We start from the raw sequence: 25,813 nt of genomic DNA on the forward strand, positions 1-25,813 counted from the left end.
CCGAGGACCATGCAATACCTTGGTTCTGTCTAGTACCCAGATATAATGGTGTGATTAGTTTTCCCATAGGCTTGAGTCCGAGGACCATGCAATGCCTTAGTTCTGTCTATCACTTCTATTTCTCTGTAAGTATCTAGTTTCCCCATAGATTTGAGTCCGAGGACCATGCAATACCTTGGTTCTGTCTAGTACCCAGATATAATGGTGTGATTTTAGTTTTCTCATAGGCTTGAGTCTGAGAACCATGCAATGCCTTGGTTCTGTCTATCACTTCTATTTTTCTGTAAGTATCTAGTTTCCCCATAGGTTTGAGTCTGAGGACCATGCAATACCTTGGTTCTGTCTGATACCCAGATATAATGATGTGATTAGTTTTCCCATAGGCTTGAGTCTGAGGACCATGCAATGCCTTGGTTCTGTCTCTCACTTCTATTTTCCTGGTGGAAGGAGCTTGTCTTCGGTTCTGAGAACCTTACTTTTGGTATAATGATGTCCTCGAACCGCTTTACTGGAAGCGGTTTCTCCTCGGGTAGGACTGTTAGCTCTACGGTGCTCTGGGCAGGGATGGTTTGAACTCTGATCTTACATGTGGCATTGACCTCGCCTTCAACTCAAGTTCCCCTCCTCTTCAATCACGAGGTGTCCCTTGACTATTCGTTTTCTACGCTTGACGCTTCGGTGCGCGAGACGCGCCTTCATTAATGTCCTCGTGAATTAACACAAGTCCAACAGTCTACGGCCCCCTTGGAATTTGGTAGCTTCATTATTAGCCTAGCTGATAACTCTCTTTTCGAATTCTGCATGAATTAATTCTCACCAACCCTCGTCCTCTATATAACGCTTTCCGGGGGATGGTTTCTCCATACTCCATGAACCTCCCAACACAAACAGAAAGAACACACCCTTTCAGCTCCCAAGCCCCTTTAATAACCCCGTCAGAATTGTGACCGGAGTTGGCAACTATGGGGTGGCTTTGCGCGGGTGTGAGGACATCCGTGCCAAGAGCCTTATGGCCGCAACCCCCACTGGGCTTCCGGTGCGGCAGAGTCTAGGCGTAAGCCCGATGGCGCCATACACAGTGGCCCGGAGGGATGTCGTTGAAGTACCTGATGTTTCTCCTCGGAGCGCACCCCCGACGGAGGAGACGTGCGAATTCATGTCACGGGCGGTGCTCGAGTGTTGTCGTCTCCAACGGCCAACGCTCGTGAGAATTAGAGAGAATCAAGGGAACATCACGAGGGAGGGCGTCCCGAAGCCCCTGCATCTGCTCCTCGCTTTGTTCAAGCTCCGCTGCTCCGAGAAAGGAGTTGTTGGTGGCCTTGAAGCGAGCCAGGCTCAGCCCCCTTCCGCCCTCTTATTGTCAAGTTCTCCCATTCTCTTGATGCCAATAAGGGAACGGGTTGACACTTCCCTCTAGCTAGTTCTAGGACGGGTCCACCTGGGCCCCTGATTGTAGAATTAGCTTGTAAATTTGTTTGTAAAACACGCCTGCCTGAGCCTCTGATTGTATATTGTACTTTTCTATTTATGAAATAATATAAAGCTTTCTCTCTTTGCTGTCGAATCTTCCACTTTCCTGCGATTTTTTTTTTTGATACGTTGCCAACCTACTGTAAAACGACCACTTAGAACAATCGCCTGGTGCGCCGGCCAGTGCACTAATCCTCCACACAGACGACGCCAATTGTAGGGACTCAACCTGGATTGGACCCAGAGTATGAATGAGTTTTCAGCCCAACATGCTCAACAATAAATTTGTAGAGAGTAGATCGAAGATTTAGGCGTTGGCCGACATTCACGAAGCATGAACTCTTTTTTTTTATTAAAAAAAAATACTTAGAATTATTTACAACTGGGGGACCGAGGAGGCCTTTTCTTCTTTCTTTTTTTCCCCCCTTTCTTACTTTACTCGCTCCTCTTATATAGTCTTCATCGTCCTATCTCGTTCTTCCATCTATTGATCATCCATTCGCCTTTCTTCTGACCGTCCGTCCCATCAGAGGCCTTATCAGCACTCAAGTGGTTCACCCTGATCAACATCGCCTTGCTAAGGGGTTATATCCCCATTAATGCAGCCAGAGGGGTTAGGTGAATGCATTAAGTGTGGAGGTGACAGCTTGCTCTGGGCTTGTCCCTTCCCAAAATTATCCTTAGTATGCCGAGGACGAAGAGGTCCTCGGCGTGGATCCAAAAAAGAGTCTTTCTCTAATTTAGCCTCGGATGGTCATCCTTCCTCGGCGTGGGCCTTGGGCCTACTACACGATGGGCTGAGGCTATCAGGCCCACGGGCCCCGCAATATATATTTAAGGAAATTTAATTGTATAAGTAAGATATATATATATATATATATATTTGATATTTTTAAATTTAACTTAAGATATTTTTTAAAATATATATTAAGTTTTATTTTAATATTACAACTCACAATCAAACTTATGAATATATTTAGTTGTTCTATTATATGCATTTTATTCCTGATAATAAATATTACAATTCTTATCGTAATCAGTATTCAATGTAACAAATGTAGCCATAACTTTTTGCATAAGTTGCTGGAAACCAGAACCTTGTAAACACATTGTGCTTCCCTCGCAAGTTGAACCTTTACATTGTAAACACATGTAGCCATAAAATTTAATTTTGCATAAACAACAAATTGATCCTTTACCTTTTTCTTTTTTAATTTTTAATTTTTTATTAATTTGTATTATTTTTAAGATTAGACAAGAGCCTTTACCCTCTACTGTTGTGTGGACTATATTGGTCAGACTTAGAGGTAGCTTTGGCCAAGCCTTCCACGTGTAGGAGGCTATGCACATGTAACAGGTGGCAGCAAGCAAGGATGTTAGTTACCAAGCAGTTGTGGAAGTACTAGCAGCAAGACAAAAAATTCCAAGACAGTAGGCAGTGCATCTAAGAGTTTTTTTTTCCTGATAACCTGCAAGCTTCGTTAAATCAAACAGAGGTAGTGGTTTCTACTTTCTCTTCTCAGCCAAAAAAGAAAAGAAAAAAAGAGTAGTTTCTACTTTCTCATGATGTGGCAGCAAATATAGGAGTGTCAATGTGTCATGGTATTTCATGCAACTATAAACCTATGCTGTTTTAGGGCTCAACAACATGTGTGAGCAAGTATGTCTAAGACAAAGGGTTAGACTAAAAAGCACAGGGGGTACTTCTTTTTTTTTTTTTATGGGAAAATCACACTTCATTCAAACAGAAGAAAACTGAAAAACATCATGGGCACACACGTGCTCAATAAAGCTAGGACATTCCTCTAGCCATGTGAAATAGTCCACCACATGCAAAGCATGTTGGGCGAGTAAATGGGCAGGGGCATTCCCCTGCCTTTTAACATATGACACTTCTGCAACTCTAAAAGTTTGAAGTTCCTGTGTAATTCCACAGACAATGTTTTGGATCGAGGAAGGAACATCACCACTGCCTTGTACTACTCCACTCACAATAAGTGAGTCACGTTCGAAGATTGCTTCCCTTATCCCCACATCCTTCGCAAACTGGACAGCCACTTCCATCACCTTTGCCTCCGCTTCCACCGCTCCGGAAAGACCAATCCCTTTCTTACTTAAAGCAGCAATGACCAAACCAGCACAGTCACGGATGATCACACCAAAACCCACCTCCCTACTCCTAGTGAAGACCGCTGCATCGCAATTCACCTTGTATTGGCCATGCTTTGGAGCTGTCCATCTCACCACCTCTAGAGTCTGAGCTTCTTGCCTGCTTCGTACCTCATTCGCCGTTTGGAACTCCTCTAGTAAGAAGTTCGAGCACTTAATCACAGCCTCACCAGTTTTTCGTTTCCCACCATGCTTCACCTCGTTTCTATTCCTCCAAATCCCCCAGCATGTCATCATGGCCCTTTCCATAATATTTGGGTAGACATCCTTCCACTTCAGCAACTGACCCACTACATCAATAAACTCCCATGACTGTGAGATGGTAAAAGGCAGGACAAGCTTACTGTGAGACCACACTACTTGCGCTTGTTTGCAAAACCAGAAGAGATGGGATGCCGACTCAATCGTATCGCCACATTCGTCGCACATACCATCTTGAGTGACCTTCCTTCTCCATAAATTTTCCTTGGCGGCCAGGATGTTCCTACATGCCTTCCATGTGAAGTGTTTCACCTTGTTGGGGACCTTCATGCTCCATATACCTCTCCAAATTTTTCGAGCCACCGACTGATCCGAACTTGTCGCTTGGCCACCTCCTTCCTGTGTTGTTTGAGCTAGACGATAAGCATTGTGCACTAAGAACTTACCATTTCTTGACTCCGTCCAGATGAGTTTATCCTGTGCTCTATGTGCACTCAGAGGTATACTAAGTATGGCCTCCATGTCTTGGGGTAAAAAACACTGTTTAATGAGGTCCACTTTCCACTCTTTGGTCGAACTATTAATGAGAGCAGACACTCTCGGCCCACATGGAAGATCACACTTTGGGGAGATGACCATGTAAGTGCACGGGCTGGGGATCCACTTGTCTCGCTAGATATTTATTTTCTCTCCATCCCCCACCTGCCACCTCACTCCCTTTTTTATCAAGTTCTGCGCAGCCATTATGCTTCTCCACCTGTAAGATGGTTGTCTGCCCATTTCTGCATCAATAAAGTCACATCCTGGAAAATACTTTACCTTATAGACTCTATAAAAAAGGGAGGAAGAGTTAGTCTGTAGTCGCCACCCCTGCTTCGCTAACAAAGCAAGGTTAAATTTCTCCAGGTCCTTAAATCCCATACCACCTTGATCTTTCGGAAGGCACATCTTCTCCTAACTCATCCACGCCATTCTCCTTTCATCTTTCTTTTGACCCTACCAAAATTGCCTCACCATCACTGTAAGCTCCTGGCACAAAGCCTTAGGAAGTAGAAAATAACTCATGGTGTACGACGGCACTGCTTGCGCTACTGCTTTAATTAAAATCTCCTTCCTGGCATTAGAGAGCAACTTCTCCTTCCACCCAGCCAGCTTATTGGCAACCCGTTCCTTCAGCTGAGCAAAGGAGTTCGTTTTTGATCTACCCACTAAGGATGGAAGGCCCAAATAAGACTCGTGTGGCTTAATGAGCAGGGCTCCAAATATGGTTTTGATTGACTCTTTTGTAGCATTATCAATGTTTCGGCCGAAGAAGAGGGACGTTTTACTCCGATTTATTTGTTGAACTGAAGAGGCTTCGTAAACTTGTAGGATTCTTTGGATTTCCTGACATTCCTTGACGGTGGCTCGATGAAAATCAAGCTGTCGTCAGCGAAGAACAGGTGTGACACTTTCGGACCCCTTGCTGAAGCTACCAGTCCTTTCAAGGTTCTGTTTTGGATTGCCCTATGGATTAGAGCCGACAAACCTTCTGCCAGTAGGATGAAAAGATAGGGCGACAATGGGTCGCCTTAACGCAGCCCCCTAGTTGGCCGAATTGCACCACATGGAACCCTATTAACTTGAATTGCATAGGTGATCAGTGACACACACCTCATGATAAGCTGAATCCACCGCTCATGAAAGCCAAGTTTCTGCATGATTAATTGGAGGCATTCCCACTCCACTCGGTCGTACGCTTTGCTCATATCCAGCTTTAAAGCCATCTCCCCATACTTTCCTTTCCTTTTCCTGTGAATATGATTCATGATCTCATGGGCCACTAAAACGTTGTCAGTGATAAGCCTTTCCGAGACAAAAGCACATTGGGTTTCCCCAACTACCTCTTTGAGCACCCCTTTTAGCCGGTTGGCAATCGTTTTTGAGGCCAGCTTGTAATCTACATTGCATAAGCTAATTGGTCTATAATCCATAACTATCACAGGGTTCTTTGTTTTCGGGATTAACACTATATGAGTTTCATGGAATTTTGGCTGAGCTACCCCATTGTTAAGAAAATTTAAGACAGTTTGAATAACAACAGGACTAACTTTAGGCCAGAAGTGTTGATAAAACAGAGGAGGCATACTGTCCGGTCCCGGTGCTTTCAACAGATGCATTTGTTTCAGAGCTTTCTCCACCTCAGGTGCTCTAAATTCCTGCAACAGCATATCATTCGTTCTGGCCGTCATCTTGGTGTGTAAGGCATCAAGCAGTTCCCTACTCACCACAGGCTTAGAGGATGTGAACAAGTTCTCATAGTATTCAACAAAGGTTTTGCCAATAAGCTCCTCCTCCTCCTGCTAAACACCCTCCAAAGACATAACTTTTTGAATTGTGTTGCGTTGGTGCCTGTTAGAGGCCTTTGTGTGGAAGAAGGACATATTCTTGTCATCCGCCTTCAGCCAGCAGTTCCTAGACCGTTGGTTCCATATAACCTCCTCGGTCAACAACATTTTGTTAAGCTCCAACTTCGTCTCATGAACTTCCTCCATGTCTACCCCTAGCCCACCAATGCTCTCTAAAACTTGTAGTTTTTTCCTCAGAGTTGAGATCTTCCTCCCTACATGGCCAAAAGTTGTTTTATTCCAATGTGTGAGGGCATCCCTGCACTCGTTCAGGCATGTATTAAGGGGGTACAACCCCCCCATGCACTCTCCCTATTCCCATGCATCAACGACCAAATCATCACATTGGTTGTCCCTCAACCACATAGATTCAAACTTGAATAACTTCGGTTTGCGCTTTCTCCTCTGGCTGGTCTGAGTACATTTGAGCAGAAGCATGCAGTGGTCCGATGTAAAGGCTGCAACATGGTGGAGCCTCTGTTGGGGAAAAACAGAAGCCCAGCTAGTTGAGACAAAAGCTCTGTCAAGACGCTCTCTAATCCAACCCCGTGACCCCCATCTCCTACTCCAAGTAAAGTCAGAGCCAATATAACCAAGGTCACGAAGGTGGCACCTATTCAGCACCTCACAGAATTGGTTCATCTGCCACTTTGGTCTTGGATTACCCCCCAACTTTTCACCCGCAAACATAATCTCATTAAAATCCCTCATTACCACCCATGGCAAATTCAGACGGCCACTCAAGTGTTCCAATAATCGCCATGATTCCCCTCTCTTTCCTGTAATCGGTTCCCCATAAAACCCAATGAATTGCCATTGCAATGAACCCCCAGCCTCGGGTCAATGTGACGAGGGGAGTAAGTTTGTATATCTACCTTCAGGGATGATTTCCACAGCAGAGCCAATACACCCCCTCGGTTGACACACGGAACAACCAAGCCTTGTTGCCTTTCTAACTTTCTTTTTATACGAGCCATTTCATCCACTTCAAACTTAGTTTCTATTAAGAACACTAAGCTAGGATCTTCTTCCAGAACAACTTTCTGAAGTTGGGTAATTGTACAGGGGTTCCCAAGCCCCCGACAGTTCCAGACTAAGGTACTCATTGTTCTCGGTGGGATTGCCCAGCCGCCGCCGCCGATCCCAAGTGTTGCTTCATTACCTTCCCCAATGCCATTACCTCTACTTCATGCTTAAATTTTTTATTTGCCTCTCCAACCATATTTATCTCCTCCAACGGATTACGCTCCTTTCGTTTCTGTCCAACATCTATAGTATCCATAACCACCTCCATATGATCCCCATTCTTTGTTGGGCATGCCCCTTCAATTTCCATGCAACCCACGTTCTCCTTGTTGCATGGCCTACATACTACTGGGGGGTATTTTGTCAGGGAAACATTGTACTGTGGGTTTTAGCCTATGTAGCCATGTAGGATATGTGTGTTAGGCTAAGGCAAGTTTTGGTGAGGCAAATCTTTAAGGTTGTTCTTTTTTTTTTTTTAATTTTTTAATTTTTTTACATAAAGTTGGGTGTTTACTTGTATGTGTTGTGCTTGCCAATTCTTGTTGTGACTGCTTACATTGTGCTGTGTTTATTTGATTCACACAAACTAATTTGAGTGTTCCTTTGTGTGGGTTTGTTGGGTATAAGTTGAAAATAAGTCTTCATTTGTCAACCAATTAATTTTTGTTTAAAACATTGCAAGTCCCATGTTACTGTTGGTCTCAGTTTTATTTCAAATAATTTAGCTTTTAGATTTTTTGTAAATAAGTTAGTTTTTTTGCATTTTATCTCAAATAATACAAATAAGTTACTGAAAATAAATAATTTTCAAATAGACATTTAAGTGGGTAGCTTAGTGACATTACAAGATTGAAAACTTTGGATTAAATTATGCCCTATGACAGTAACCGAGTAAATGATTATGCCCATTGATTCTTGCATACCGATCGTTGTTGTCTCCACTATTATCATGATAGCTAAAACTCATGTAACGATAGTTGATAATGTGGCACCAAGATCTGATATAAACCAAATTCAATGCCCCAACCAAGGTTAGACGCTGAATGCCAAAAGCTCTATAAATTGCTTTTTAAAAGTAAAGGGAGAATTCAATTCAAAGGGAAATATTATAAATCTTTTTCAACTTTATAAAACTATAAATGCATATTAATTAACAAGTCACATAACTTAGGTTATATTTGGTTAAATGGAAATTGATTTTTGGAAAATATTTTTCGCATTTACAAGTATTTAGGGCGATGGAAAATGTTGGTCAATTGAAAGATTTTACGGTTGATTGTAAAATAAAGGCATTTATGACAAAAATTGATTTATACTTTCATTTTGTGTAAACAATTTTCCACCTCACCCAAAACTTATCAATTGAACCTCTACACATGCCCCCCTCACTATTTGCCACCCAACCACCACCCCTTACTAACTTCCGCAGTCTTTGGTGGCTAACCACCGCCACTGTCAGTTTCAATCATGATTTTTTTAGTCTAAATTTTTGTTATTATTATATATGCGCTCAAGAGATAATAAAATGTAAAAAAGTATTGGAAAATGTGTCTTTTATAGCATTTTCAAGAACACAGCTAAAGACTTAAAAATATTTTTTTTAATGTATTTTTAGCAACGTAATCAAACGCTTGAAAATAGTTTATTTTTCAAAATACATTTTTCCAAACCAAACATAACCTTAACTAAAATCATATATAAACAATTTTGTCATTATTATTTGTTACCTAATTAGTGAGAAGATTTCCCTCAAAACCAATTTGGAGGTAAACTTCTTCTGATTAGGCCGAGCTCGCTTCCTACAAGTCTCAAAACTCTCAAGACACAACGTTGAAACCCAAAAAGCCCACTCGTCTCGCCTTGACAGCCTGTTAACAATGTTTGTCCCAGACAAAATTTCCTTTTTCTAGTAATACCCAAACCAAAATTCCCCCCATCACCATCACACTACAACGCCATCAAACCATTCTTCAAAGGACGAAACAGTAATTTCACAATTTCACACGTCAAACCTATTCGCCCTCCCCAACAAACCACCTCACCGGAGCTTTCCCCATTTCTCTTTCTCCAAATTCAAAAAAAAAAAAAAAGGAGAGCAGAAAGATTCAGATCTACCAAAAGCCACATTCCCCCAAAAAAAAAAATTATATAAGAAAAAAAAAAGAGGAAACCCTAATTTCTCAATCTCTCTCTCTTCGATTTCGATGGGAGATTTCAATCTCGCTCTGGTAATCGTCGCGGTAGTTGTGTGCATAATCGTGTTCATCTTCAATGTCTACCTTCTCGTCAATTACCAGCACCCTGACGATGCGAACCAAGCTTACTTCCCCAAATTCGTCGTCGTTTTGGGGCTCTCCGTCGCCGCCATCTCCATTCTGATGTTACCGGCCGACGTGGCGAACCGGCAGGCTTGCCAGCACGCGATATACAATGGTGCGTGCAATCTCACGCTCCCGATGAAGGATCTCTGGCTCGCAATCTATATTCTCGACGCCGTGCTCGTTTTCTTCATTATCCCCTTCGCTATGTTCTACTACGAAGGCGACCAGGACAAGTAGGTACTTCTAGGGTTTCAATAATTTTCATTCTTATAAGAAATTTCTGTTGATAATTGTTATTTGTTGTTTTTCAATTTTAGGACTGTTGGTAAGAGGATCACGAGCGCGTTGCTTTGGGTGGGGACTACGGCGATCGTGTGCGGTCTCGTGCTCGGAATTTTATACGGTTAGTTCAGAGCGAAATCTGGTGTTTGATCCGAGCTACATTGATCATATATGGATTGCATTTTGGAAATTTAAAAGTTCTTGCCTCTAGTACCGTAGGTTGTTATTTGAACAATTCAATTTGGATTATCTTTGTGTGTGTGTGTGTGTGTTTCAATGCATTTTGTTTCACTTTAAAAATGTTAGGTTTTGAAATTATCATGAATTGGTGTCAAGTTAAGGGTGTGGCAGCTTAATTTAGCTTTCTAATGTAGGAAATTCCACCATTTAAATACGTGTTCATTTGCTAAATGGTAGTCGTTTATGTGTTTCTTTGTGATTTTCATTTGACTATAGTCGTTTATGGAGGTCCCTCTAGAGCTATGTTATTGTCATAGGAATTAGGACGGAGAGTCTATCTTTATAAAATAAAATGGTCGTACACAATGCACAAAGCTTCCACTTCTATTGGGTTTGGGAGAGGTTATTGGTAGGAAGCCTGAACCCCCCAATCTTTTTTTTCGAGAGGCTGATTCCCATACTCAAAAGCCATGACATGCTGCTTTGGGTGGAAGGCACTTGCCATAACACTAAGACCCGAACTCTTCTATATATAAACCATTGGTTGAATTTTTTGGATAACTTAGAAAAAATACTTTCTCTAAGACATGATGGGGACTGTTAATTTTTCTTTGTCATAGGTTACACATTAAATATGGTGAAAAGTTTTATAATTAAAGAGTGGAGCATCAAAGGAATAGCTTTTGGGTGAAATAAGTGAAACCAGAAGTTATTTACAGTTAAGGATTTAAATCAAGGTTGACTGATTTAGGAGCATGTTAACACAGTTCTTTTTCTAGCACAGGTTAATACCCTTACATATTTGATGACAGTCCAGTGAGTCGTCATGGCATGCATCTGACTATTAGCTAATGCTGAGCATACAAACAAAATGCTAAATGCAGTAAGTTCATAGGTCTGATTTATTGGAAGATTTTCCTCTTCTTCTAGTTTTTCCTCTGTCTCTTAGTATCCTTCTGAAATGATTTACCATCCCATTAATAGATTCAGTGAACTTAAACCCATGCGATAATCTTCTTTTTCAAGAATATAACGTAGTTGATTTTGTCTATAGAGTTATATTTGATGTTTAAGGCTGGAATTGATGAACTGTTTCTTGGAAATTATCTGTTAGTTAAAACATCTCCCCCCCCCCCCCCCCCCCCCCCCCCTACAAAAGAAAAGGGTGCCCCCTCAATGTTTTCTTGATTTTGATATAATTTTTAGTTTTCATAATATAGTTTTTCACCCTCTCAAGGTGTGTGTGGATTACTGCCAATCCCATACCAACTGTCATTTTTACACCATGATGATATTTTAGGGCTAATTGGAAAGGTGGACTTCACTGTTATGCACCTTTCTTCATCCACAACTAGCTTTCCTAATTCGTGGGACTTCAGCAGTTCTCAGCCGTGTATAAGTGGTGCACGCCAGGTTCTGTTTCAATTAACCAACTTATGAATAATTGTATTATTTTGAGAAACCATTCTTTCTGTTCGATTTTGTTAAGATTTACATTATAGTTTTGCATATTGCTTGCTTGGTGAAGTTAATTGTTCTCGTTCTCATTCAATTTTTTTCCCGTGTTTTCTTCCACTTCTTACAGTGCTCTGCATATTCTGCAAGTGCTTCATCAGAGAAAACATGGACTATGCGCACTACCTTTCCAGAATATGTTGTTGCTCTTGCTACCATTGTCGGATCCGTACTGTTCGCGGTAGGCTCATTGTTGAAAACTTTGAAAGTTTTTACTTTTTAGTTGTTACACATAGATTTAATCTTAAAAGTTGGCACTAGACAAGAGGTAGCCCGATCAACTGGGGGGCACGCCTCATGAAGTGAGGTTACTAGTTCTGGTTCTTCCTTTTCCCCTCCTCTTGGCAAAACTTACTTATCCAAAATAAAAAAAACTTCTGTATCTAATAACTATAATTGGCTGAGAGGTGAGTTGTGATGTTAAGTATCTCATTAAAGGTCTGATGCTTTATCTGCAAGTGGTGTTACTATATCAATGGTCTTCAGAAACAAATCTGATCAAAACCATCTTTTTTATTTTATTTTTTATTTATTTTATTTATTTTTTTTAAAGCAAGATCATTTCATTTTCTAGCCCAAGAGTGTTGTAGCTCAACTGGCATCTCCTGGGGTTTCAAATGGAGATGTCCAGCTTCAAATCCCCCCTCCCCCCATTGTAACTATTGAATTATCTAAAGATCATTTCATTTTCTATATTTTTTTTCTCTACTTACTGTAAATAAAAAATTTACTATGCCTCGTAACATATCCAGATATTTGGGGGCGTTGGTATCGCTTGCCTGCCATTAGGACTTATATTTTCATTCATCAGGCGTCCAAAGGCTGTTATCACTCGCTCACAGTATATCAAGGTGCTTCTTGATTTTGTATCATATAGATTAATAATATGCCCAATTTTTTTTTTCTTCTTTTTTTTTCCTTCTGTATGTAATTTCATGCGATGGTTGCTATACAATACACTGCAGGAAGCAACTGAACTAGGTAAAAAAGCAAAAGAATTGAAGAAGGCAGCTGATTCACTCCATCAAGAAGAAAGAAGTGGTTCTAAGGGTAGAAAGTGGCGTAAAAATGTAAAGGCAGTAGAAAAGGTATAGTTGAATCTTTTACTTTCATAAAAGTTTGTTTCACACCTGGTATTCGGTTTATATGCATGCACTAAGTTCCACATATCATGTTTGGGTCCTTGAGAATCCCCAATCTTTGGTGATGAGGATTAGATGCATGTTTTTCTAGTTGTGGTAGAGAAATCTTATTCATACTGAACTTTTTAAGGACTTTCTTCCCTCTTTTGGGCTGTTGAAACTTATATTGTGCTTGGGAATCTTGCAGGAGGTGCTCCGGTTAGAAGAAGATGTAAAGCTTCTTGAAGAGATGTACCCTCAAGGAGAAAAGGTGATGGTTGTCAACTATGTGACCTATTGCACTTGATTTCCTCCTCCTATTAGTAATTTATGTCTTGACTACAGGCTGAGACTTCTTGGGCCATGACTGTTCTTGGGTACTTGGCAAAACTTGTGTTGGGAATTTTAGGGTAAGTACTGATATTAGACATTTTATTATTTTGATGAATACCATGATGAACCACTGATTGTTTTGAGGGGAAACCAATATGTAACTAAAATTTAAGTGTGAGGTAGCTTTGATGGATTACTTAGTAGGTAAGGATTTACCTAGAATGGTCGTGTGATCATGGGTTTTATAGCCACCATTTAGATGAAGTGGATTTTAGATGATTGCTTATTTCTTTTGGATGTGATATAGGTGCCCGTTATTTATATATTTATTATAGTATTATTATGCATGATTTTGAAGTTCATCTAGTATTATGATTTGGTCCATGAGAAGTCTTATTCAACCTAATAATTCTATCTGCTCGTTTATCAGGTTGATTGTTTCAGTGGCTTGGGTTGCACATATTGTCATTTATTTGTTGATTAGTCCTCCTCTGTCTCCTTTTCTGAATGAGGTTTTCATCAAGCTGGACAGTGTCTGGGGTAACTTTGGAAATATATATTTATATTTTCTGAATGAGGTTTTCATCAAGCTGGACAGTGCTGAGTATTATTTTAATTTATATGCTCTGCTACTTGATCAGGTCTTCTGGGTACTGTAGCTTTTGCTTTCTTCTGCTTTTACCTTCTGCTTGCGGTGATTGCTGGGGCAATGATGCTTGGTCTGAGATTAGTTTTCGTTACGATTCACCCCATGAAGTAATGGATTTTTGTAGAATTGGCATTTTGTTTTTGTTTTTTTTGTTTGTTGCTGTAGGCTGACACTAGTGATCACTCATTGATTGAATTAATCTGTTCACAGATGGGGAGCTACTCTTATGAACTCTTTTCTCTTTAATGTCGGTCTTATTCTCCTTTGCTCCATCAGGTTAGCATCTTAGATCCTTTGCAGTTCTCATTTGCATTCTCTTGATATTTTAAATAGCCTGGGTCATAATTTAGTATAGGGCGGCGTTTGATCAAAATAGGTGATGTTTTTTGACCAAGTCACTCAACGGAAAGCTGGTCTTATGAATCTTTCTGCCACAAGTCACCCCACTTATCTTTTAAGTGTTTTATTTTGTGTACCATGAAAGAAAGGACATATAAATTAAAGAGGTGATAGAGAGTATGTTTTTGGATAGGTTAGAAAAGCAGAGAAGAACATGTGTGCTTGACCCCTGATTAGTTTGTAGAAGATCCATACCCGACCCATTGTTGTTTAACTTGTGTAGCATGAAACAATTTAATGTATTGCTTTTAACCCTCTTCATGGTGTAACAGTATTGAAACAGCATTTTCTTAAATTATTAGCTTTTAAGATAAGATGTCAAAGGTCTTTTCTACCCCCACCTTTTTTTTTCCTTCCCTATCAGTCAAAATGCAATGGTGAGAAATACCTTAAAAGAAATAGTTAATTCTGCCCCAGTGGCCATAGACAGTCATCTTACTATTATTACATGGAATGTCATTTTGACTTTGGTTTTTACTCTTTCAGTGTGATTCAGTTCTGCTCTACTGCATTTGCATACTATGCGCAAGCAACTGCAGCACAGGAAATATTTGGCCACACACTGGAATCTCTTCGTGGAATTAGATATTTGTACAAGTGAGTTACAATGGTTAAATCTGATTGGTTATGCCTATTCTACTAATTTTTTTTGGAGTATTAATTATTGTATTGCAGGTACAATGTGTTTCAAATTGCATTTGTTGCTCTTGCGGGATTGACCTTTGTGTATTATGCTGCCTTTGTAAGTACCCTGCCCTGACCTGAAATTTTCTTCATTGTTCTTTTGTGCATGTCATGCCTTGCCTGAAAGTAAAGGTCTTACGCTGTTTTCTTCAAAATTTAGGGATGGAGAAGAAAAAAACCCAGTGGCAGGTTCCAACTTTCTTCTTGAGGTATGTTTTGCCTAGAAGAGCGTGCACCCACCTGGAGGCATCAGAATTCTCATTTTTATCATCTCTTTTGAAGTATTTTTCGTATCGGATGTGTGGCCTAGTTTTGTTCTATGCTGGAAGGTCAGATTTGAAGTTCAGAGAATTAGGCAGATATCATCTGAGTTCAACTGGATTAATGCAGTGAGAGTGGGATGGTGAGTGCTGCTCATGCCATTGTTGTTTCTGTTTGTTTTCACCCTTTTGTATGTATTAGTCCTTTGTTTGACTTGTGTTATACGATGGCTTGGGCATGTAATTGAGATATCTTCTGCACGTGGCAACCAGGTTTAGAGAACCATCCTTGATGTAATATAACCATTGAGCACAAAAAGTTGTATGAGCAGCCATTTATTTTCATAACTTAGCGTGTATTATTTGCCTTGTATTTTAAATTTATTTGGTGAAAAGGTGTTAGAAAGGTTCATCAGAAGGAATGTGTACTGAGGATGATTATGAAAGGTATTTGAGTTGATTTAACTGGTTCTGAATTCCAGCTTCCCAGGTCATGTTTTATGCTTGAGTAATTATCTTCTTCTTTTGCACCCCCTGTCGCATTTATCATAAGAGCTTTGAAAATTACCTTATGTTCCATATTCAGGTATAAGGAATACTTGTTGCATGCAGTGTCCGCCCGAAATCAATAAAATCACAATTTCAAACTTGAAAACTTGACTTAAAAGTCACAATTTTAGTTATTTTGGGTGCAACAAACACTGCCCTAAGGAAAAATTGTGTACTTAATGACTGATGAAACAAGCTCAGGAAAGAGCTTTGCCCATTCGGTTGCAAGTTTTCCTGTCAATACTTGATGTGTAGTCTGATACTACTTGTGCTCCAAAAATTGAAAAAAGAAAGAGGCGCATTCTCATTGGGATGGCTAATTCAAAGAGGAAAAAGAAACAGTCGCATTCTCATCTAGATGGCAAAAAGGTAGCAGCGTTGATAAATCGCTGTGGTCACACAACGGATTTTCTATGCCCAGACAAAAGCATGGGGCTTTCTTTGCAAATGTCAATATCAGAGCCTTACTGCCTCTGTCTCTTTCATATTTTCGTAGTGGGTTATCTGTGGTAGGCAAAGTCCAGTGCGTTCATAAAGAAACTAAAGCTCGAGAGGGAATTGCAATTGCAAGAAGTGAAAAGGACACTCTTGAACTCTCCATCTTTGAATTTTCCTCCGTTACCGTTTATAAGGACGACTAATTACTTGAATTTGGCAAACTGATTGTTGAATCCTTGCCTTAGAAGAAATATAATAAAATGGATTGATATTGGTACAATCAAAAGGTTAATCTCTCACATTTTGTTAACAAAAAAAAAAAAAAAGAAAAAAAAAAAGAATAACAATCAAGAGTTATAAGCTAGTCATGTGTTTAAATTTAATTGGAAATTAAGAATAATTAAGATACAACACCTAAATAAGTTACTTTAGCTAAGTTTTAGGGTCTGTTTGGTTGAAGGAGTGAAAAAGTAAGAGGATAGAAAATTAATAAGAGGATGGAAAAGTGAAAAGATAGAAAAAATTTGGTTTTCTCTCATATGTGTTTGGTTGGAGGGGTAGAAAAGTGGGAGGGTGGAAAACTTTTTTGTTTGGTTAGAGAGAAAAAGGGAACATAGAAAATGTAGTTTATATAAATTGACTATATATAATATATAAGAAATAGATATATTTACACTCATTAAATAAGATAAAAATTAACACAAATACATATACATTTATATTACTTTTCTTTATTATTATATATAATTTAAAATTTATGGCCAAGATATTTTCAAAAAAAAAAAAAAAAAACTTTATTCACATGGGTGATTGGGCAAACTGGGCAACTGGAGAAAAAAACAAACGAAAACTAACGAGGACAACATAGATAAGCGATGATGACCCAAAAAAAAAATTTGAATGTCATACAAAACAAAAAAATCAACAAGAAACAATAGATTAATGAGGAATATAATAAGGGGTCTGGCTTCTGTTCAGTGGAAATTTTCACTGGACACGTCCGGATTCAGACACGTGTCCAAGAGTGGAGACGTGTCCACCATCCAACGTGTCCAATGGAAACTTCCACTGGACACAAGTCACACCCTATAATAAGGACTAAAAATAATAGAATGAAGAATATAATGAGGACAAGGCCGAGAGAGAGAGAGAGAGAGAGAGAGAGAGTTCATGTTGCTGTGTTGTGAAGATGCTAGAAAGTGATAAGGATGAAGAGGCAAAAGGTTAATCAGGTCACAGGTGTAGTGGGAAAGTGTGAGGGATAAGTGAGTGCAATAAAGTGAGGATATTTGTATAAATTATATCATTTATCATCTTTTCTCTTTTGTTTTCCTCCCAAATTGGGAGGACAAAATAGATTTTTTTCCACCCCATTTTTTGTCTCTCTTATTTTCTCTTCTGAATGAAATAAGAGAAAATTCCATTTTCTACTGTATTTTCCTTTTCCTGTTTTTCATGCTCCATGTTTTCACACCAACCAAGGACACCCTTACACCCTCTCCTTTATGACAATCCAGCAAGATGGATAGGGCCGTGCATAAAAGCTGTTACTAGTGCAGGAGGGCTCATATTTTATCCAGTGCTATTTTTCTTGCTAGCTTTCACTCTTGTTGCCCCCACCAAGGCACCAACCAATTGGTGTTGTCGACTCTTATCCAGTCGGCCTTTCTTTGGTTTATTCTATTTTCTAATTTTTCTTTGATATGATTCATAAGACAACTATTCAATATTCTCGTTTTAAAGACAACTTTTCAATAGGTTGTTTTTATTTGAGCGTAAGTTTATATTTGCAGATCAATATTCCTTTCTAACCCATTGCAAGCCAAAAAAAAAAATTACTATGATCCTTTGCTTTTCCAAAGTATGATTCTGACTGTCCTTTTTAGTCTCTTTAGTCTTTTCCACAGCCATCATGAACATCGAAATCTAATTGGAGATCTTGTTAGTGGGAGATCTTGTCATTCACAAGAAAACTGGACAATACTACAATCCACTGGGTAATTTTAAAAGATTTTTTTTTTTAATTTTTAATTTTAATAAAAGATTGTTTTTATTGAAGTGTATATATATATCCCAGGGGTCTCCTTTATTCCCCTCTTCTCCGCAACCAGTCAACTGATAATAAATGTGAGCACTAAAGTCTGATTTCAAGACATTTTATAAAGTGAAAAATGCTGAAGCAAAAAGACTTTCAACAAAAGTGATTATAAATGTGATTAATACCACTTCAACATTTTAATACTTGCTTAAAAATTTTTATAACATCCCTAGCATTACTCAAGAAACAAATATATAACATACTGTGTTCCATATATAATACTGGTGATGAAAGAAAGGTACTTTGGTTGTATCTTTAATCTTTGAACTCTATAAGAAGAAAATTGGAATATTGCCAAACTGTTCTCGATAATTAAAATATGAAAGTACCGTTTTTTTCCTCTCTCAATAAAGTTTAGAGCTAAAGAATCAGATGATTACATAACAAACATTGAGAAAGAAGACACTGCATATGAACCATTTAAGCACAATAACCAAACTACTTGTTATTTTAACTCAATCTCACGGCTGTTTGTTATTTTAACTAACATTGAGAAACAACCGAATTGTTTGCAGAAAATGAAAAGCACAATAGCCACACCAAGCAAGTGCCAGGTTGTGACCAAAGAACTTGTATACATGCTTTAACGAAAGGCGATTAATAATTCTGCACATGCTCTGAGGCTTAGTATTCATTAGGTTTACCTACTTATTAATTTTCTATTCCCATTGAATGTTGCTGCCGAAGCAGAGCTCAGAGACATTCACAGTGGCCTTGCCATCAGGACTGACTGGATCATAGGGAGAATCCTCTCCAAATTCAGCAGGCAATGACTTCCAGTGTAGACTTGGTTCCCATTCTGCTTCCGTTAGGATCTTCGTTATTTCCTTTACTACAATCTTGTTCCCCTCAGACGATAAATGAATTCCATCACTGAAGAAGGATCATAGAGTAGTCCAATGAAGAATTAAGGCAAGTAAATTTGAAAATAACATTTACTAATATTAGAGTGATACTAGGAATATTACAAATTTTACTATATCAATTTTACAAACTGATGTATTATCAATAAAAAAGAAAATTAATCAAACATTTATTATGTTGTTGGAGTGACACCAATCAACTTTATTGTCATGTTAGTTTGGAAGTCTTTTATAATTGAGTTGTAGTAGCTTTAGCACTCTTACATCAGAGTTCAATGTTTATGTTTCATCCACTTCAAGTGGGAACAAAAGGGTTTGATTCCCTCTTGTTTTTTGTTTCTTCTGTTTTCAATGACCTATTTATGACTACCCAGCAAAATTATAATAATAATAATGACAACGAAAGAGCACCACATCTGAAAGCAAACTCACATAAAGCTTTGATTCTCAAAAAAAAAAAAAAAAAAAAAAAAACTCACGTAAAGCATTCTGTCAACCAATCATCCCTTTTCTGAATAGCAGTCCATAGATCAATGGCCTTAATATCCAAGTCCCTACACAGCTCTAAACAAGCTTCTGAATATATTCTGCACGACTCATTTGTCCGATTTGGCTTTCCCAATTTATCGCTGGTTTCAATAAAAATATGTGCTATTAGAACTGAATAATTAACTCCTACACCGAAAGAAAGAAACAATTACAATTAAAGTTATCATTATAAGCACCTTAATGCTTCGCGAATTTGTTCCTCGTTGACAGGAGGAGCACTAAGAAAGATAAGGCGAGTCTTCTCTGAAAGGGTCTAACAGCCAAAAGAATTTATTTCAAAGTATTCAAATAGCAATAAAGTTCTGCACCAGTGTTGAAGAATCAATTCAATAGAATCAATACCTTTAGGTGCAAGGCAATCTTCCTCATATTTTCAATATACTCAGGAAGTGGTACATGAGGGCCTAGGCCAGATGGATGAGGATGCACTGAATCATTACCACCAAAATAGACAATCACCAATGAAGGTTGTATTGGAGCATCCTAACATAATAACACACGAAAATTTAGCTTATTAGAATACCAAAAGAAAGGAAAAGTGCATATGCCTAAAGAAAAATTCTGTCAGCCTCATGACTGCAACAACTGAACCTAGATAAACAAATGACCCCTGGAGTTTGACAGTTCCAACCATATAAGATATTTTTTACTAAGAAATCAATCTTTGAATGTTTTCAGTAAATCCCAATTCACTTCATGATAACTTCAGCCCCATAATGAGTCAGGTTTTATGGCATATGATATGAGTATGAACTATGGAATATTAACCATGAAATTGATCTATTTCAAATGGAGAAAATAATTTTTTCTTGTTTTTACTCCTACTTATGGAATGTGGATTTACTAGCAATAAACAGCTACTATATATATATATATATCATTTTAGATACTGAAAGGTATGGAAGAAACTATAACCTTCAAGTGTGATGTGTGCGATTAAACATACAATACCTTTGGAAAGATTTGATCCAAAACCTGCAGAGCACGCCTGGAATTCCAGCCGGAGTATCCTCGCAAAAATATGTCTGCCTTTTTAGAGTTAAAAAATCTAAAATCAGTTTATTTCTACTCTTATAGGGGAGTGAAAATTTAGAGTTAACAGAGAACATAATGAACCACAGTTTTGATGCCACTGCTTTAACCTGTCTGTTTCGTCTTGCATACACCTTAACAAGGTGTTAATGCAGAGTTCACCAGAATCACAAGCAGGGCTCAAAAAACTCTCAGTATTGTGTTATTACTTTTCGCAAATTTCCAGTTCTTCAGTATATCTTCCCTTCCTTCTTGCCAGTCTCAGTTGCTTTTCAATTAAATATTCAAAAGACAAGACCAGCTCAACTAACAGCTCCTAATGTTTCCATCAAGGAAGTCCAGGGTTCAAAACCTATTTGCAAAATGCTTCTGAATAATGATCCTACCCATGATTCATCTCAGTACAAAACCTACAAAAATTGCTTCTATATGTATGTCTCCCTTTACAGTAAACAAGAATATGAAAATAAATGTATCATAAATTTGCAAAAGGTTTTTGACATTAAAAAAGATTATAAACTTCATAAAACCTTATTCATAAAGATACAGTGTGGAATTTCACTGGATTGGCCAGTACAATCCGGTGTAACCCAGAATTTGACTGAATAAGTAGGTTGATTTTTGGCATGAAAAATTCCAGACATTTTGATCCATACGGAACGGATTTCAAAACTCTAGTACTTGACACTTCGTAGGCATGCCCATCCTATCATTATGTCATAACCTATGTAGACCTTTAACACACACACACACACACACACACACACACATATATATATTGGCTCTTACCGACAAAGTTCACTGATTTGGAGAAATCTCCTCGAACCCACTATATGACACTATGACAGTTCATAAGACCATTTACATATGTTAATTAAATAAGAAAAACTACTAAAAGTACACATGGATTGGCTTTTCAACTGCCACAATAATAGGTTGGAAGAATTTCCCTTTCTCTAAACCTCTCTCACTTCAATGCTCAATGATCCTATCAACGAATTAAGCAAGCTCAAGATAAAAGCACAGTTAACAGATTATGTCATGTGGATAACCACATACATATGTTTCTCACACCCTTAAGAGCACAAAGGAAAAAAGGTACCTTACGAGCATATAAGGTAGCAAGACTAGCACCCCATCCTTCGTTGCTAAAACTTAACTGAACTATGGAAGAACCAAACAATACAAGTTGAGGTCTCACTGGTCCAACCATTTTCTCTCTGAAGAAATACATGTTCCAACTTCCAAGTGGAATTTATAGACCTCGTCTCGTCATGGGCTCATGGGCAAACGGTCATTTTTCTATTTTGTGAGGGTATAGTGTGAAATAAATACAGCATTAGTCATTGTCACATGACTCACATTGACCATTAAGGAAAAAAAATTAATGTGGTATTTGGCATTTTGCCCACGTCTAATTTTAAGACTATCTAGCTTCATGCGTCACTTTGCGCGTCCATGGCTTAACAAGATAGATCATGAGACATTCTCTCACAATATGCAAAACTTGCAAATGTTGTGAGAGGAATATTCTATAAGAAAATTTTCTTATAATCCACCGGCCTAGAGCCACATATCATAAAGGGTGGGAGAAGATCCTTCCGTTTAAATCTTAGGACCTATTTGGTTGAAGTATTATGGTTTTGGTTTTAAAATAATGTAAAAAATGTGATTTAAAAAATGTACTAAAAACATATCTTTTTGAATATTCATAATGCAAAAGTATGTGCTTATTAGCATGTTTTTATAACATTCTTTTAAAATTAAAAAGATATAATTGAGTGTTTGCAACGAGAACGTGTTTTTTTGTTTTTTTATTGTAACTTTTCTGACAAAAACAGTGAATTAACTATTATTATTATTTCTCTTAAAAAAAAAAAACCCATTATTTTTTTTTCAATGAGAGTGAAAGGGGAAAATAGTTAACTAATTTTATTTTTCTAACTATCTAGTTAGTAGTTAAGATTTTGAAATTATATTTTATACTAGCACCTCGAGTCTCTTAGACTCAGACTCGATTTTGGCCTATAAATCGAGTCTCCTAGACTCGATTCACTCAAAAATCGAGCCTCTAAGACTCGATTTACAAACCAAAAAATTTTTAAAAAAATTTAAGTCTATGCGCAGCCTCACCTCCCAGATCAGATCAGCGAGAGAGAGAAAAACCAGATCAGAGATCAGAGAGAGAGAGACCAGATTAGGGAGAGAGAAAGACCAGGGAGAGAGAAAGACAGCCTAGGCGGCAGGGGCTCACGCGACCCGAGCTCGCGCGGGCCTGGGCTCGCGCGCCTGGGTCGCGCCGCCCTGGGCTCGGCTGGGCTGGGCTCGCGCCGGCTGGGTGGCACGGCCTGGGCTCGCCTGGCCTGGGTCCCGCCTGGGTCCTTTCCTTGTTCTTTTTTTTTTTTTTTTTTTTTTTTTTTTTTTTTTTTTCTTCTGGGTCTGATTTGTTTTGTGGCTGGAGCTGGTGGTGATATATATAGGCTTATAAATCGAGTATCAGATACTTGATTTCCATGTATATGCCACATGAAAAAAGTCTCAACTTAGACCCGATTAAAATATAAAAATCGACCCTCAAAAACTCGATTTATAGCCCCTAAATCGAGTTTCTTAAACTCGAAATGCTAGTAAAAAATATAGTTTGAAACTAATGACTATTAACTATATAGTTGAGATTTTATGATTATTTAGCCATTTCGTCCAGAGTGAAAAGTCCCTCGCAAGGACAAGACAACAACGCTCATCTCGTCTCCTTTTTTACTCTGCCAAACTTGAAGAATCCAAACCAAACTTGAAGATTCCAAACTCCCATGCATTAGTGCTCTCCATGTTACAGGTGGCTAAATAAAAAACCACCGAAACATGTCATGACATATCAACATGACATGTGCAGACGCTCTTGTCAAAATAATGGTCACTCGCAAGGACAAGACAACAACTCACATCTCGTCTCCTTTTTTGCTCTGCCAAACTTGAAGATTCCAAACTCCCAAGCATTAGTTATCTCCGGGTTTGTTTAAATAGAATTTATTTTATTAAAATTAAAAATATTGTAGTAAAATAATTTTAAATATGTAAATAATATTATAAAATTTATTTTTAATGAAAAATATATTTTTAATGAAAAAATTGTTAAAAAGTAAAATTTGTAGATTTATAAACAATGCACGAGTGCATTGTTTACAATGAAAAAGTCAACAAATGCGGGCTTAAAAAAAATTTAAATATGTGAATAGTGCATATATGAATAGTGCTGTGAAATTATTTTTAATAAAAAAGTTGTTGACAAGTAAAATTTGTAGATTTATAAACAATGCACGGATGCACTGTTTACCGTAAAAAGTCAACAAATGCGGGCTTAAAAAAAAAAAAAAAAAAAGAAGGAAAACGCGAAAGAAGCGAAACGTGGACGTGATAAATAAAAAAAAAGTTATCAAATTTTACAGGTGGCTAAATAAAAAACCAACTAAACATCTCATGACATGTGCTGTTTCTAAAAAAAAAAAAAAAAAAATGACATGTGCATGCAGAAGCTCTTGTCAAAATAATGGTCCCTCGATTGTATTTGTAGTTGGTGTTATCGCCAACAACCTTTGAAGCTTCCTGGAATATTCTTGCAAACCCATTTGGAATTTAACCCGAAACAAATCAAAATCCACACCACAGCCCCAAATTCCCCAAATTCCAAACCCAAACAAAGTTATCAAATTTTCGCAACCTCAAACGAAAAAACTATACCCACATCAAATTTTCGCAACCCACACCACAACAGCTACAAAAAAACAGTACCTAATAACCAGATATCACCAAAAATACAACCAAATAAAAAGGGAAAATTTTCAGCCACCGAAGAAAAAAAAAGTAGTGTCTAATTTTGAGATCCATAGGCGAGTGCCACAAATCTATGGAGGCAACAAATCTAGGACAACAACTTTTCTCATAACTTGCTCAAGTGACAAATTGTGAGTGGTGAAATAAAAGTAATGAGTCCATAACTCTACTACTCACAATTTGCCATAGAAGCAAGTTGTAAGAAAAATTGTGGTATTAGTATTACTTTTTTAAAAGAGAGAGTAAGGTTGTTTGTATTTAATAACGTAAAGTTAGATGCTAGGTCCCACAATCTTCGAACTAAATTACAATAATGTCATTCAAAATGGTTTGCTTAAAACTAAAAACTCCTCCTCAGGTACACTCAAAATTTAAATTTTAAACTCTATAAACTGAAAACTAAAATTTGAACACTCCTTATGTATTACCAAACATGGTTTTTTTTTTTTTTTGGGCTCCACCATTTTCAGGACTTAAATACTAGAAATTGTAATTTAAATGTTGCCATTAAAAGGCCCTTAACTTCCTTAAAGTATTTAGGTTGTGTTTGTTTTGGGTGAAAAACATATACAAAAAATATTTTACACCCAACAGGATATTTGGGTGAATTGGAAAATACGGTCAAACTAAAATCAATTTTAGTTTGATCGTGAAATAAGGACCCCTTCAGTCTAAAATCTTTTACACTCCTATTTTATCTTCAATTGAATTACACTTTTATTTTTAGCCTCTATCCGAACACAAGCCAAGACACCATCCGACGTATATACATATTTTTCAGCGTATTTTCCAAAACACAACCAAACAACTAAAAATATTTCCTTTCCAAAAAATATTTTCACTTGAAAAAAATTTTACACTTGGAAAACATTTTACATCGAGCCAGACATAGCCTTAGTCTAATTTGTAACAAAGGGAAAAGTTTTACAAGATTGTTTGATGTACTGGACCGTCAGGATGAGGACACATGGCCAAAAGTAGACTTGTCATCATCTTGACAAGTTCAACGCATTTGAGGCAATGGACATAAGCCAAGTTCTGTAATAAGCGACACTTATTTGATTTTGTGTTGTTTATGTGGATTTTTTTTTTTTAATTTTTATGATCACTAAAATTTTAAATATCACATATCTTTTATCTTACTAAACATAAGAAAGAATTAATATAAGGGGATAATTTACCATATCCAATCTTGTGATTTCTCTTANCCCATGCTATCTGTGGAGCATTGGGCTCGAGCCCAAAACCGGCCTTCCCATGGAGATGGGACATCTATTGCTGAGGATGCTTTGGATGCTAACTCAAATCCAGTAGTTGATAATTGAGGTTTTTGAGCTGAAGTTAGGGTTCCTGGCCATATGGTATATGCGCAGTTGTTTGTGAAAGTTATTCTAGCAGCGTGGGTAACTGTATGCAATATATACATATATATATATATATATATGTATATCAAACT

General features: G+C 37.9%; 3 protein-coding genes across 4 annotated transcripts in view; 2 read left to right on the plus strand and 1 right to left on the minus strand.

The window, feature by feature from the left end:
* Positions 1-25,813, plus strand: part of LOC112023611 (uncharacterized) — a 109,302-nt gene that overhangs the window by 40,757 nt on the left and 42,732 nt on the right. The window lies entirely within an intron of this gene.
* LOC112006341 (LIMR family protein At5g01460) lies at positions 8,998-15,473 on the plus strand. Of its 2 annotated transcripts, XM_024038618.2 has the most exons (14): positions 9,001-9,807; positions 9,892-9,977; positions 11,337-11,449; positions 11,622-11,732; positions 12,304-12,402; positions 12,517-12,639; positions 12,881-12,943; positions 13,018-13,082; positions 13,436-13,545; positions 13,647-13,761; positions 13,865-13,930; positions 14,540-14,650; positions 14,729-14,795; positions 14,898-15,473. In XM_024038618.2, the coding sequence occupies exons 1-14, from the start codon at positions 9,458-9,460 to the stop codon at positions 14,943-14,945; spliced, it is 1,527 nt and encodes a 508-aa protein (XP_023894386.1). In that variant the 5' UTR covers positions 9,001-9,457; the 3' UTR covers positions 14,946-15,473. The 2 variants fall into 2 exon arrangements, with proteins under 2 accessions (XP_023894387.1, XP_023894386.1); XM_024038619.2 differs by lacking the exons at positions 13,436-13,545; positions 13,647-13,761 and having other exon boundaries at positions 8,998-9,807.
* On the minus strand, positions 18,473-21,775 carry LOC112006342 (GDSL esterase/lipase WDL1). The gene is made up of 6 exons (XM_024038620.2): positions 21,629-21,775; positions 20,446-20,523; positions 19,837-19,977; positions 19,671-19,747; positions 19,425-19,574; positions 18,473-18,955 (listed from the first exon to the last, which is right to left on the minus strand). Exons 1-6 carry the CDS (start codon positions 21,758-21,760, stop codon positions 18,742-18,744), a joined length of 792 nt encoding a protein of 263 aa, XP_023894388.1. The 5' UTR covers positions 21,761-21,775; the 3' UTR covers positions 18,473-18,741.

Source organism: Quercus suber, unplaced genomic scaffold, assembly GCF_002906115.3.
Source record: "Quercus suber isolate HL8 unplaced genomic scaffold, Cork oak 2.0 scaffold_172, whole genome shotgun sequence".
Lineage (NCBI taxonomy): Eukaryota > Viridiplantae > Streptophyta > Magnoliopsida > Fagales > Fagaceae > Quercus > Quercus suber.